The sequence below is a fragment of the Sorex fumeus genome, unplaced genomic scaffold (genome assembly GCF_029834395.1).
Source record: "Sorex fumeus unplaced genomic scaffold, SorFum_2.1 ptg000198l, whole genome shotgun sequence".
Classification (NCBI taxonomy): Eukaryota; Metazoa; Chordata; class Mammalia; order Eulipotyphla; family Soricidae; genus Sorex; species Sorex fumeus.
This window is the reverse complement of record NW_026606255.1, coordinates 1,552,241-1,565,124: the sequence shown is the minus strand read 5'-3', so window position 1 is coordinate 1,565,124 and position 12,884 is coordinate 1,552,241. Positions and strand designations below refer to the sequence as shown.

Here is a 12,884-nt window from a genome sequence, read left to right as displayed (position 1 = left end):
AAGGGGCTCTTGAGAGCAGACCTGCACCCCCACGGGGCTCTGCCTCCCCCGGCCTGGCCAGACCTGCGGGGCCAAGGGCTGCAGCTTCTTCCATCAATGACCATGGCCTGGCTGGTCGCCCCTTTCAGGGGACCAGCCTCAGCCTGGCAGGATGGGCGAGGGGGCAGGCAGGACCCCACTGTCCCCACCATCAGGACCTTGGTTCTGCATCACCCACCATAGGAGGGGGTCCTGTGGAAAGGCGCCCCCTGTGCCCTTGTGCCCTGAACTTCCTGCTGGGGTGCCCTTCCTCCCCAACTTTCGCTTCTCTCCAGCCAGGTTCTCAGTACTGCCTCAGCCGCCTGAGATCCCAGGTGCAGTTCGCACAAGGAGAACAGAATGTGCGTGTGTGCAGCCCTGGGCATCGTCCTGCCCCCAGCCTGCCTGTCCCCATAGTCTGGGCGTACACACACACACACACACACACACACACACACACACAGACCCAGACATACTCATACATAGCCACACACATAGTCACGCATGCATGATCATACACACACATTCACACACGCATACAGTCATATACATATAACCTACACAGTCACACACACATATACAGTCACACAAAAGCATCACACACACAGACCCACACACACTCTCACACAGACCCACACACACTCATGCACAGTCACACACAAATATACACACTCACACAGACCCGTACGCACTCCCATCCACAAACACACACATGGACCCCCACACACTCATACATACATACACAGCCACACATATATACTCACACTCATACACACACTGACCCACATGCACTCATAGACAGTTGCGCACACACACACACACACACAGATCTATATGCACTTATATACTCCCACAGTCTCACACTCACACCTCAGTGCCCTGGGGTGACTGGAAGCCCCTCCGGCCTGCTATCAGCCCCTCTGCCGACAGCCACCCTTGACTCTGGCCTTCCCTGACACCAAAACTGCAGTGGCCCCTGAGCTGGGAGTCAGGTGGAGATCAGGGCTGCTCCAGGAGAGGTTCTGTGACCCCAGCCTTGAAGGGTCCCTTGCAGCCCCCGTGACACTGGGGACGAGCGAGGCTACCAGCCCTCTGATGACCGACCCCCCAGGCCCTGCTTTGCCTGAGGGCCCCTAGCCCTGGCACTGCAGTCACCCCAATAATGAAGTTGCAGCTGCTCAGGTCAGACTGAACAGCACCCGGCTTCATGAACCCACTTGGGGCAACCTGGTGCTCGGGGCGGGGGGGGGGCTGGAGAGGGTCATGTGGACCACCCAGAGCCTGGGGCTGGGGGCAGTGGTCAGCTGGACTCCTCTGAGGTCCACTGCGGGTGCCCCTCCCTGGGTCTTCTTGGTCCACCCCGTTCAGTCTCTGCCAGATTCTTCCCCTGCACAAGGGCCGGCACGGGCTGGCGCCCACCTGGGGACCACACCCCTCCTCCCACCGCCCCTCTGTCATCTTACAGCCATCTCTGCCTTTGGCCCGATGAACCACGCACCCTCTGAGCTTCTGCTGCCCCTTGCGTGTCCCGCCAAGCCCCTTCTGCCTCCTTTCCCTGTGTGGGGACTCAGCTCAGACGTCCCCTCCTTTCCTGAGGTTGCCCTCAGGTCCCGGTAAGGGGTGAGGGCCTGGAGCCCAGCAGGGAGTCCCCGAGTTTCCCATGGGCAGCCGGGGATCGGGTCTCCATCCCGCCGTGATGCTCTGAATGGAGGGTGTCCGGACGCCTGCCAACCCCACTGTATGGGGCCTCAGCTGCAGAGGGCAATGTGGGAGGAGAGCAGGGCTGCCCGGCGCTGGGACAGGCACTGACCAGCTCTGGGGGCTCCTGTCACTGCACTGATTCCAAGCGGGGTTCTCTGGGGAAGTCCCTTTAAGATGAGGGCGTGAGTAAAAAAACCTAACTTGAGTCTAAAACCCAGTACCCCTAACTCTCTCCCCTGAGGGTCCCCGAGCCATGGAGGGACCGACCAGTCGGACCCTGGCAGGTGTGGGCGCTCAGGTCGGGTCATACCCCGTATCACCACGAGAGGGCGCGCTGGCCTTAGACTTGGCGTCCAGCGCACCAGCTGCTTCCCAGGTCATGGGTCTCAGGTCAGCAGCTGGCGCTGGAAATTCCAGACGTTGGACCCAGCTCCCTGCAAGCCCCAAGACGCAGAGTTCGCTGGGGGACTGCATGGTTTTGCCGCTTTAAATTCAAATATTCTCTTCCTCCACCATCATTAGGGGTCATGTCAGCAGTCAGGGCTGGGTACTGGGTGGGTCAGGGTGTCCAGGGTGAGGGCCTGAGCAGGGAGCAGCTCTCCGTCCTGGTTCCCAGGTGCCCCCCGCATCCAGGAGGAGCGACGTTCTCAGTGTTTCTAGAGCACCTGTCACACTGTCACCCCAGAACCAGGGCTCTGTACCCCCACATTGGCTGTCCTGCCACCATGTTGATGCCACAGTGTGACTCCCGAACAAGACGGGGAGCTCTTGAGAGGGTCTGCGACCACCTTCCTGCTGCCCTTCCGGGGAGCCTGCCTTCTCGAAGCGCGTCCCTCCCCTGTGGTCGCCCCAAGGCAGGGCGCTGACCCCACCCTGCACCCCCACGCTGGGCCCTCCGGCGCATCTGGCAGACGGAGGGAGCTAGAAGGGACTTGTTCCTTGGTGGGTATCCAGCATGTCTGACTCTGCACCCCGCGCCCAGGCCTGACAACTCAATCCCGCTGACGTGACAGGAAATGAGAGTGAGCTGCAGGCGGGCAGCCAGGAAGGCACGCGGGTCCTAGCCGAGGGGGTCTCTGTCCCCCTGCCATCCCCCGGCTCCTCCTGCAGTCTCTTCTCCACTCCCAGCTGTATGGCTGCAAAGAGGCTGACTCCAGGAGCCTCTGTGCTTGCAAGTAAAGCAACTGACTGGACATCTGAGCAACACGGGGGGCCAGGGACTCTTGGGGTGCACTCAGGGAGGGGATCAGAGGTCCTGATAAGGAGGGTCCAGTTGATGGCAGTTTAGAAACCACCTGGGGTAAGACTGGCTACTCTGAGTCTTCCAGCTGTTAGGAGAGGGTGGGGGGTTAAAAGAAGGCAGGGTGTACATTTGCATGTCATTTGCATGTCATTTGCATAGGGCTCTTTTGATGTCCAAAGGCAATGAAATTCCCTGTCCTCTCTGCTGTTTGGTCTTTCCTCGGTTTCTTTCCTAGTTCCAGCACCCCCACCCCCACCCCTTTTCCTTGTGGCTTTTCTTATCCCAAGCTAAACTCTGAGCCAGGCCTTAGACCCAGGGGCTGGCCTCTGCAGGACTCCTGTGGGCTAAGAAGGAGGGAGGGAGGGTTAGAGGTTGTCTAACGCGCCCCCCCCCCCCACTCCAGTTCATTTCATGAAATGCTCAAGTGAACCAGAGAGGAATTAAGGAATTAAAATGGTCCTGCCTGCCCCTCTTTTTTTTCCGGGGGGGGGAGGTTTGGGCCACACTTGTCTATGTTCGGGCCTTAGTTCTGGCTCTGCTCTAAGGAATCATTCCTGGTGAGCCATATGGGACACTGCAGATGGGACCCCAGGGTCTGCCATGGGCAGGCCAACGCCCTCCCCGCTATATTGTCTCTCCAGCCCCCCACCCGCCTGTCTCTGCCTGGAGCTCCAACCCCCCTGCCTCTGGTCCCAGGAGGAGCATGGGGGAGCATGAGAGGATGGTCTCCCCAGTGACTAGGCAAATTCCGCCCCTGGGGACCTCAGACCCCTCCTGTGAACAGCATCCAGGTGCCTCCCACCTCCAGATGCCAGCTCGGCCACCTCCTGGCTGCCTTGGCCTCACTCAGTGCTGTCATGGATGATGCTCCATGTACAGTGCCCTCCTAAAGATGTGCTGGCCTGTGGTACCTCTCCAGGCACAGTGGAAGTCCCGATCAGTATCTGTGGCATGAATGAACGAAGGTAGGGATTACCTGGGCACCCTCCCCCCTCTGCTCTGAGCTCCCTCCCTTCCTCTCTCTGTGCTCCCTCTCCTCCTCCCACACCAGCTCTGGGACCCAGAGTGGCACCTGCTTCCGGCTCGGAACCTACCAGTACCACCTCTGTGTCAGAGGCGCCATTCCCAGGACATCCAACCTGGGGTCTGGGAATTCTAGGTTGGAGCTGGGCCCCTGGGTGCTTGGGAAGGCCCTTCCCAGACTGGAAGTTCATCCCAGAGAGGGAAGTGAAACAGGCCAGAGAGGGGTCGGAGCATTGGGCATCGCCCCTCCCGCTACCCCTGGCCCCTGTGCTAGCAGGCAAATGAGCGATGGACAGCAGGGCAGGGGCCAGGCAGGAGAGAAGGAGGGACAGCGGGCAGTCCCCTGTCCCCTGGTCCTCCAACAAGCCTTTCCTCCCTGGAGGGAGGAGGACCCTTCTTTGCTGAGACCCGGTCCCAAGACTGAGCCCCCAGAAGGATCAGTAAGGCACTTCCTCCTTGTCCTCCCGGGCAGCTGTGGCCGCCGGAGCCCTTCCTGATCCCTGCCAAGTACTGAGCTCCACATTCCCAGCTCTGAGTACCCAGGACTGAGTACTAAGCTCCAAGTACCCAGCTCTGAGTACCTAGCAGTTAGTACCCAGCTCTGAGTACCCAGCTCCAAGTACTCAGTTCCAAGCACTGAGTACCCAGCCCTGCGTTCCTGCAGCAGGACAGCCAGTAAACAGCCCCACAGGCCTGCCCCTGGGCTCAGGAACAGGGAGGTGTGAGGGCAATCATCAAAAAGCAGAACCAAGTCCCCCTGGTTTTCAGGGGGAGACGCCACTGGCTGTGAGCACTACTACGGGAGGGAGTGCAGGACAGGAGCCTGGAGCCTTGCCGGCTCGTATGCCACTGAGCGGGTCCCCGCCTGGAGGTTTCCCGGGGTGGGGTCCTGTGAAATGGGGCTAGTAAGGGTCCCTTCCGGCTGTGACAAGCACTGAACAAGATGCAGGTGGAGGGCTGGTCGCAGCAGGAGAGTTCCCAGAGCCTTGCTGTCCATCAGGGTTCTTGGTGCGGTGGGCACCAAGGCACTGCGGGCAGGGAGCACAGTGGGGATGGCGCTGAGGGCATGGAGGGTAGGGGACAGGGGTCACAGTGGGCAGGGGTCACAGGCAGGGGCCAGGGAGGGCAGAGAACGAGCCCAGCAGCCTGGAGCAGGAGGAAGCTGGGTCCTGCTCTGAGTGGTGGGCAGTCCTGGAGTGTGAGGCACAGTGGGTCAGAGGGTGCCAGCCTTTCTGGCTTACAGACAGGGGGGTCTCTTAGAGGAGAGGGTGCCAGAGCCTCTGGTGAGTGATGCATGAGCAAATTCCAGGTCCTTGGGAAGTCAAGTGTGGGTGGCCAAGCCCTTTCCCAGGACGGCGACCCAAGGACCCCCACCTCCCCAGCCCTCACACGCGGACCCTCCCCTGACAAGTGACCTTATACACCTTCCTCTCCGGGGTCTTCCTCTGCGGGCACGGCGGGAGGAAGCCCCCTCGCTGGCGTCAGGAGGTGGGGGGTGAGGGGAGGACCACCTGTTAAGCCCCCAGCCCCACGCCCCGGACGGGTCTGAGCGCAGCGGGGCGCGGCGCGGCGGCTGGTGAGCGGTTAAGAAGTTCCCGAGCAGCTTCTTCCCGGCACCCCGCGGCTCTCCAAGCACCCGGGGCTCTGGCTGGCCGCGCCGCGGCTGCGGGAGGCGGTCCAGGCGGAAGCTGCGGCGGCCGCGGGCCCGGCCGGTCCGACCTCCGGGGCGCGGGGCGCGGCGGGGAGCGGCCGGGCCGCAGGTGTTGGCGGGGTGGGAACCCGGCCCGGCCGCATCCCGGGCCCCCTCCCCCGGCCCGGCTCCGCCGATGCAAATCGCTGCTTTGCCTGGGCCCGGGGCCAGGCGCGGGGGCCCTGCCAGGGGGCGTGGCCGGCGCCCCCGCCCGCGCCCCGCGTGCTCACCTGCCAGTGTGGCAATCGCGGCCGGCCGGGCGGGAGCAGCGGAGCGCGCGACGGGGCGCGCCGAGGGGGACCGTGGCTTCCCCGGGGGCCCGGCTGGGGCCGGCGCGCGGGGCCTGGGGCGGCGCTGGCTTGGGCCCCGCCTGGGGCAGGATGGTCAACCTGGAGCCGGTGCACGCAGGTGAGGCGCGGGGGGCGCGCCGACAGGTGCCCCGGACGGGGTGGCCGGCCCGGGGGTCCTGGCCCGCGGCGGCCGGGAGAGGGCAGTGTGGGCAGCGGGCCGGACGGCGCGGGGGGCGGGAGCGGGCCGACGGGGCGCGGGGGGCGGCGGGGGGCGCGGGGGTCCTGCCCCCGACGCTGGCGGGGCGCGCACCGGCCGGTCACGCGCAGGGCGTGGAGCGGGCGCGGGGAGGCGTGTGCCCGCATGTTCCTGCGGGGAGTCCCCGCGTGGGCGCGGGCGAGGCTGCCGGGACACCGGGAAGATGGTGGGGGGCGTGGGGGCGCGGGGCAGCCGCGGCCGAAGGGAGTGGGCGGGGCTGCGGGCAGGTGCGGGGCTGGCCCCGATTAGCCCCTGGCCCAGGTGAGCCCCATCTGGGCGCGGAGGCGGGGCTGGGTGGATGCTGGGCGGGGTGGGTGCGGGGGTCCCCGGGGTGACAGACTCAGGTTCCCCCACCCCCCGCCCCGCGTCCCGGGCCCGTGTGCGGGGCCAAGGGGGGCGGGCAGGCAACCCGCGTGCCCCTCTCAGGCAGGGGTGGACCCGGCGCAGGACTGGGCTCGGAGGGCCTGTAGGGGAGGGTGTCAGGGTGGAGGCGATGTCCCCAGGGTCTGACTGTCCATTGTCAACCCAGTGACTACCTCCCGCAAAAGGGCAGCCCCCCGCGGCCAGCTGTGACTTTGGGGGAGGCGGTCAGAAGCCAGCAGACCTCCTGGTGTCCCCTGAAACAGAGCAGGGTGGGGTCCTGCCCACCCTGACCACACAGAGAATGGCAGGTGGACAGAGAAGTGGCGGGAAGGAATCTTCCAGCTGGGTGGGAGATGGCTCCCAGACTCCGGGGGTCCAGGGGGGTGTTGGAGCCCCCGGGGCAGAGCTGCTGTCCCTCGCCAAGCCCCACCTCACTTAGGATGGAGACTTCAGGAGGGCCCCCCAGTTCTTTAGGACCAAGATCAGAGACTTCCTGGGGGTTTTCCACCGCATTGTCTGGGAGGCTTCAGCTCCGAGGGAAGTGGGGGGGGGGGCAGGCTGGGATCCAGCAGGGAGGCCGCCTGAGGCAAAGAGGGTCAGGCTGAGGGGAGATTGTCCAGGGCACCCCACCTCTAGCTAGGGGAGATGGTGTTCACCCCAACTGGGGGTCCCTCATCGACCCTGACAGTGTCAGGGCTCAGGCTGGTCCCGCGCCTCCTTCTCTGAGGAGCGTGGGTACCCTTCAGCACCTCCTCAGGGCTGCCTCAGAACTCCCAGCAGCGTCTCTGACCGGGCAGCCTCTGCGTGGCTGGTTATCTCGGACCGTCGTGGGGTCTGCTGTGGGGGGGGGTCTGCGAGGAGGCCCCTCTATGGGGATCCCTCAGCGCCCCGTATCCTGATGGCTCTTTAGTTTTTGGCCAGACTGTTGGTGCTCAGGGCTCACTCCTGCTCTGTGCTCAGGGGTCATGCCTGGTGGGGCTCAGAGTGGGGTACTGGGGGTCAAACCTCGGTCACTCCTGCACTCTCAGTGCCTCCTACTGACTTGTCATGCAGAAATTTTCCGGTTACCTCTTGGCCTTTGGGGTCCCTCTTGCAAACTTACAGGAACAGTTGCTTCCACCCGCCCCATTCAGCTCCCGACATGGTCAGCCCCTCTTCTTGCTCTGATAACTGGGGTGCAGGCCATGAGTCAGGGTGGCCCTCAGTTCTTTGTACTTTATAGAGCGCCCCTCACATGGGGCATGGGGTCATCGGACTCCGGGGCTCCCCCGTCCTGGTGGAAACAGACAGAAGGACCCACAGGAGGGAGGGAGGGAAGGAGACAGTGGGAGGAGGGCGGGGGGCCTGCGGCTGCCCCGGGTGACCCCAGCCTGGAAACAGCTCCCCATGAGACCCCAGAGAGTGGGGGGGAGGGCCCATCTCCCAGACTCAGGAGCTCCTCGGGTGAGCATCAAGGAGAGACAGTTCAGAAGTGGGACACCAGGGTCCCTGAAGTTCTCCCAAATAAAGGTCCTGATGGGGGAATTAAGGGGGGCCAGATGGCCAGATGCACGTCCCTCCATCCCAAGAGAAAGGATGACTCCTGCAAACACAGCTTGGACCCCCAGGGGCCGTGGGCAAAGGGGACTCCGAGTCCTACGGGGTGGAGGGGTGCTGTCTGGGATGCCTCCCCGGTGGGCACCACACATCCTGGGCCTCAGATGCCACCCAAGGCCCCAGAACAGGGGACCACCCTGTTTCCCTGCTTCCCGATGTGATGTGGGGCTTAGGGTGGGCCCCAGCTCTCGGTCTGGTCTCCCTCCCGGGAAGGGAGGATGGCAGGAAGCCGTATCAGCCCTGAGATAAGAACTGCTCAGCCGCCCCGCCCGGCCTCCCTCCCTCAGCCCGCAGGTGCCGGCTGACAGGCAAAGGGCGCCCATGTTGGGAGTTTCGGTGCTGGCCCAGTTTTCGCCTGAGCCCCAGGAGCGGGGCCCTACCAGCGGGCCCCAGCCTTGGATCGTGCTTGGCAGGTGGCTGAGGGGGCAGGGGGCACCTTGACGACTGTTGCCCTGTCCCCTGTCTCTGTGCTGCCATGTCATGCCCAGAGAGACAGTGTACAGTGAGGGGTGTCCGGGCACAGGGCGATGTCCTGACTGAGTCGTGTCCACAGGACCAGGCCCACCTGCTTCTGGGCATGGTTGAAGGGTTTTGGGGAGTGGGGTCAGAAGAGTTTGGGTTTCAGGCCCCACATTATGATTTAGGGGATGAAGGGGAGGGCTGGGGGGGGGGCACTTGCTTTTCCACGCAGGAACACTGCTTGCATCCCTGGCAGTACAGGGAGTGACCCCTGAGCACTGCAGACTGTATCCCACCCCCTTCCCTAATAAAAGTAATGTTTAGGGGCTGAAGACATTATACGGCCATAAGGCCTTGCCCTGCATGCAGCCAACTCAGGTTCACTTCCTGGCACCACTTGTGGTCCCCTCAGACCCACCAGGAGTAAGCTCTGTCAGGTGTAGCTCAAAAAACAATACCCCTCCCCCCCAAAACACACACACACACACACACACACACACACACACACACACAAAACAAAACAAAACAAAATGAGTCTCTAGCTAAAGAGTTACCCTTCCAGAGTTAAGGCACTTGCCTTGTGTGCACTCAACTGTTTTTTTTTTCTTTTTGGGTCACATCTGGCGATGCTCAGGGGTTACTCTTGGCTCTGCACTCAGGAATTACTCCTGGCGGTGCTCAGGGGACCATATGGGATGTTGGGAATCGAACTCAGGTCAGCCGCGTACAAGGCAAATGCCCTACCTGCTGTGCTATCACTCCAGCCCCTCAACTCTGTTTTGATACATGGTCTGATACTCTGTGGTCTCTAGAGTACTGCCAGCAGTGAGCCCTGAGCACTGCTGAGCGTTGTTCCAAATGCCCAAGACAGGGTCGGAGTGCATGCAGAGGTACCAGATTCAAACCCCAGCATCACATGATTCTCTGAGTACTGTTGGGAGTGATCCCGGTATATGGTGCCAGCTGTAGACCCCAAACCAGTAAAAAAAAATATAAAAGAGCCCCTTTTAAATGTCAGGCCTTGGAAATAAGGTGACTTAGAGAATCTGGCTGAGTTCCACCAGCTCTCGCATCTCCCTACAAAGGCAGAATTTGGAGGTTGCTGCTACATCCCAGGCAGAGAACAACGTCCCTGGAGCGGGGACCCAGGGCACCCATGCTGTCTGTGGGGACCTGGAAATCAGTTGTATCTTGCTTGGTCTCTTTATCCAGACCAGCTATCGGATGCCACCCCAGGGCCGAGACCAGGGGACCGCCCTGTTTTCCTGCTGTTTTCACTCAGTATTCCCTTGACCCCTTGCACTGGCCCAGGAACGGACGGGGGGTCTGAGTCCTGAGCAAATTCCAGCCTCTGCCTTCCAGGCCGCTGCAGTGAGAAAGTCCTTCCTTCTTCCCTCCCTCTTCCCCCTGCTGCTGAGATCACTGTGGTTCAGAGATGCCCTGGGGTCCCGCAAGGAATCTGCCGCCCACCCCCATGTTCTGAGTTCCGGGTGTGACAGACACCCTTTAGAACCCGCGGAGGGGGGCCAGGCTGTGGTCGCCGGAACCTTCCCGGAAGCTCTGACCGGCTCAGCACGGTTGAAGACTCCCTATGGGGAAGTGTGACCTCGTGGGTGGGACTGAGCCGAGGCCTGTCTCCATTGGAGGAGCCGGTAGTGTACCCCATGTTCTGCATAGCCACGCATCGCCAGTTACAGAAAGTTTCCAACTGCTGCAGGGAGGACTTGGGCTGTGCTCGAGAATCACCTTCCTAAGTACGGTTCAGTGGGCGGGGGCGACCGGGGTGCGGTGCCGGGGGCTCCCCGAGATAGGGTCTGATGCCCTGAGGCCGCCCCCAGGATGGCTGTGGAGCGCCGGCCGGGGCGCTGTAGGAAGCTGCAGGTATGTCCCCAGGAGCCTTTTCCCCTCGGGCAGGTCTCAAAAGTCCTCCTGCACCTGAGCTGGCTGGCCCGGCTCTGCTTCTGGGTGTCCTGGAAAGACCCGCTGGATCGCCGCGGGGGTCTGTCCCGCCCGCCCCCGCGTGTAAGCGTCTGCCAGAGTCCCTGGTCTTTAAGAAACAATAATAAAGTCGGTCTTCCTGCTGCTTTTCCTGGGCGGAGGGTCCAGCCCGGCTCGGGCTGACCCTCTGCAGACCTGGCCCCCGCCAACTGCCTGATTACCTGATGCAAATGAGCGCTGCCTGCCGGCCCGCGATTGGCTGCGGAGCCCCTATGCAAATGAGCTCCCCCAGACTTTATCTGGTTTGAAAGAGTTAAGGAGCTGCCCCAGAGAAGAGGGTGGGGGTGATGGGGGTTGGGGGGGTCACCACGATTTGAATAAAATATTCTTCTGTCTTTAACGGCTTCGGTCTCTGAGTGGCTTAATAAGGAGAGAAGCCCCGGGAGAGAGAGTTAGTTCTAAGTTGCCTCCCGCCTCCCATGTGCTGACCCCCCGAGAGAGAAATTGGGGTGGGGGTCGTCGGAGTGGTGACAACTCTCTTTCGTGGGTAAATGTTTAATTTACTGACATGAGGCGGGGTGGCGAGGCCCAGGCTGCCCTGGCGTAGGTGTCCTCCCTCTGCCGGGCTCTGGCCCCCTGGTCAACCCCTTCCTCTCTGAGCCCTTGGAAGAAGAGAGGGACAGAGAGAGACAGACAGAAGTGCTCACCCACCCAGGACAGGTCTCGGCAGGGGCCACCCAGACCTGGGGGTGGGTCCGTCCCCCAGTCTGATGCTGAACCCCGAGCACCAGGCTGGAAACCCCAGGCAGGAGCTGGGGAAGAAGGTGAGAAGGGGATGCTGGGAAGGGCTTGGCTTTTGGACAGTCCCTTTCTCCCAAATCAGGGTTGTGTTGGGAGGGGTGAGCTGGAGGGGGGGTGGTGGTGGCAGATGAATCTTAGGCTGCTTAAAAATATATTAAACATCTTCTTCAGACCCCCCGGAAATACGGCTTGAGAATGGGGAGTGTTCTAACTGCCCTCCCCCACCCCCCACACGCCCCTTGTTAAATCCATATAGAGCAATCTGTGATTGAAGGATGTGGGAATGAATGATGCAAAAGGCGAGAAGTCCCAGAGCCAGGAAGGAGAGAGGGGAGGAGGGCGGGGGGGGGGTGGGCTGGGGCGGGAAGGGGACAAGCAGGGGAGGAGAGGGGCTGTGCCCCCCTGCTTATGAATATTCTAACGGTTTTATGTGCGGGAATCAGGAATTTGAAAGTCTGATGGTTGGTGTAATTACATTCCTCTTGGCTGTTTCTTTCAAGGCACCTATGTCATAGCAAGAGAAACTGTGACCTGTTATTAAAATCAGTGGTGTTTTCCCTGCAGCTATCAAGATGAGCGGGGATGTGGCCGATTCCACTGACGCTCGGGGCTGTGTGCTTAGCCAGGTGGAGACAGGTAAGGGGCTGCGTGCCGGGAAGGGGGGGTGGCAGAGGACCGGGAGAAGTTTCTGGAAAGTGGCCAGCACTGTGGTCTTTCAGTCACTTGGACCCTACAGCTGGGTCTCAGCAAATAAAAAAGTGCCCGGAGCATCAGGGAAGGGATGACACAGATGCTTGCAACAAAATCTCCAGGGAGAGCCTAGAAAAAGGGGCCAGAGCTTTAATAATAATAATAATTATTATTATTATTAAAAAATAAATCTAAAAAGTTAGGGGCTGGGGCTGGAGCAATAGCACAGTGGGTAGGGCATTTGCCTTGCACATGGCCGACCCAGGTTTGGTTCCCAGCATCCCATATGGTCCCCTGAGCACCACCAGGAGTAATTCCTGAGTGCAGAGTCAGGAGCAACCCCTGTGCATCGCCAGGTGTGGCTCCCCCAAAGAAATCAAAAATAAAATAAAATAAAAAGTTAGGGGCTGGAGTGGTAGTACAGCAGGTAGGGCATTTGCCTTGCACGCGGCCGACCCTGAGCACCGCCAGGAGTAATTCCTGAGTGCAAACCCAGGAGTAACCATGTGCATTGCCGAGTGTGACCCAAAATGCAAAAAAAAAAAAAAAAAAAAAGAAATCTAAAAAGTTAGAAATGAGATTCCCTTCTTGGTGTGCTGGGCCAGCTTAGAGGGGCCGGATCTGTCCTCAGCTGCTGCCATGCTGGCCCCCGCAGCAGCAGCAGGAACACCTGACCTCAAGGGGCATGAGGTTAGGGCCTCTGGCCCTGGGAGGCCTGTGGACAGGTGGAGGTGCATGTGGGTGGGAAGAAGACAGGAGGCTTGGTGTCATGGCGTGGCTTTGTAGTGCCCAGACAGAGGTCAGCAACAGAGTGGA

The 12,884-nt window shown here is 61.3% G+C and overlaps 1 protein-coding gene across 1 annotated transcript in view; it reads left to right on the top strand.

Annotated features, from left to right (window-relative positions):
- Positions 1 to 5,947: 5,947 nt before the first annotated feature.
- POU2F3 (POU class 2 homeobox 3) overlaps positions 5,948 to 12,884 on the top strand; it is a 75,240-nt gene continuing 68,303 nt past the window's right edge. The window contains exons 1-2 of the mRNA XM_056108182.1: positions 5,948 to 6,083; positions 11,943 to 12,014. Of these exons, the coding sequence (XP_055964157.1) occupies positions 6,056 to 6,083; positions 11,943 to 12,014 (100 nt within the window). The 5' untranslated portion in view covers positions 5,948 to 6,055. The remainder of the gene's footprint in view (positions 6,084 to 11,942; positions 12,015 to 12,884) is intronic.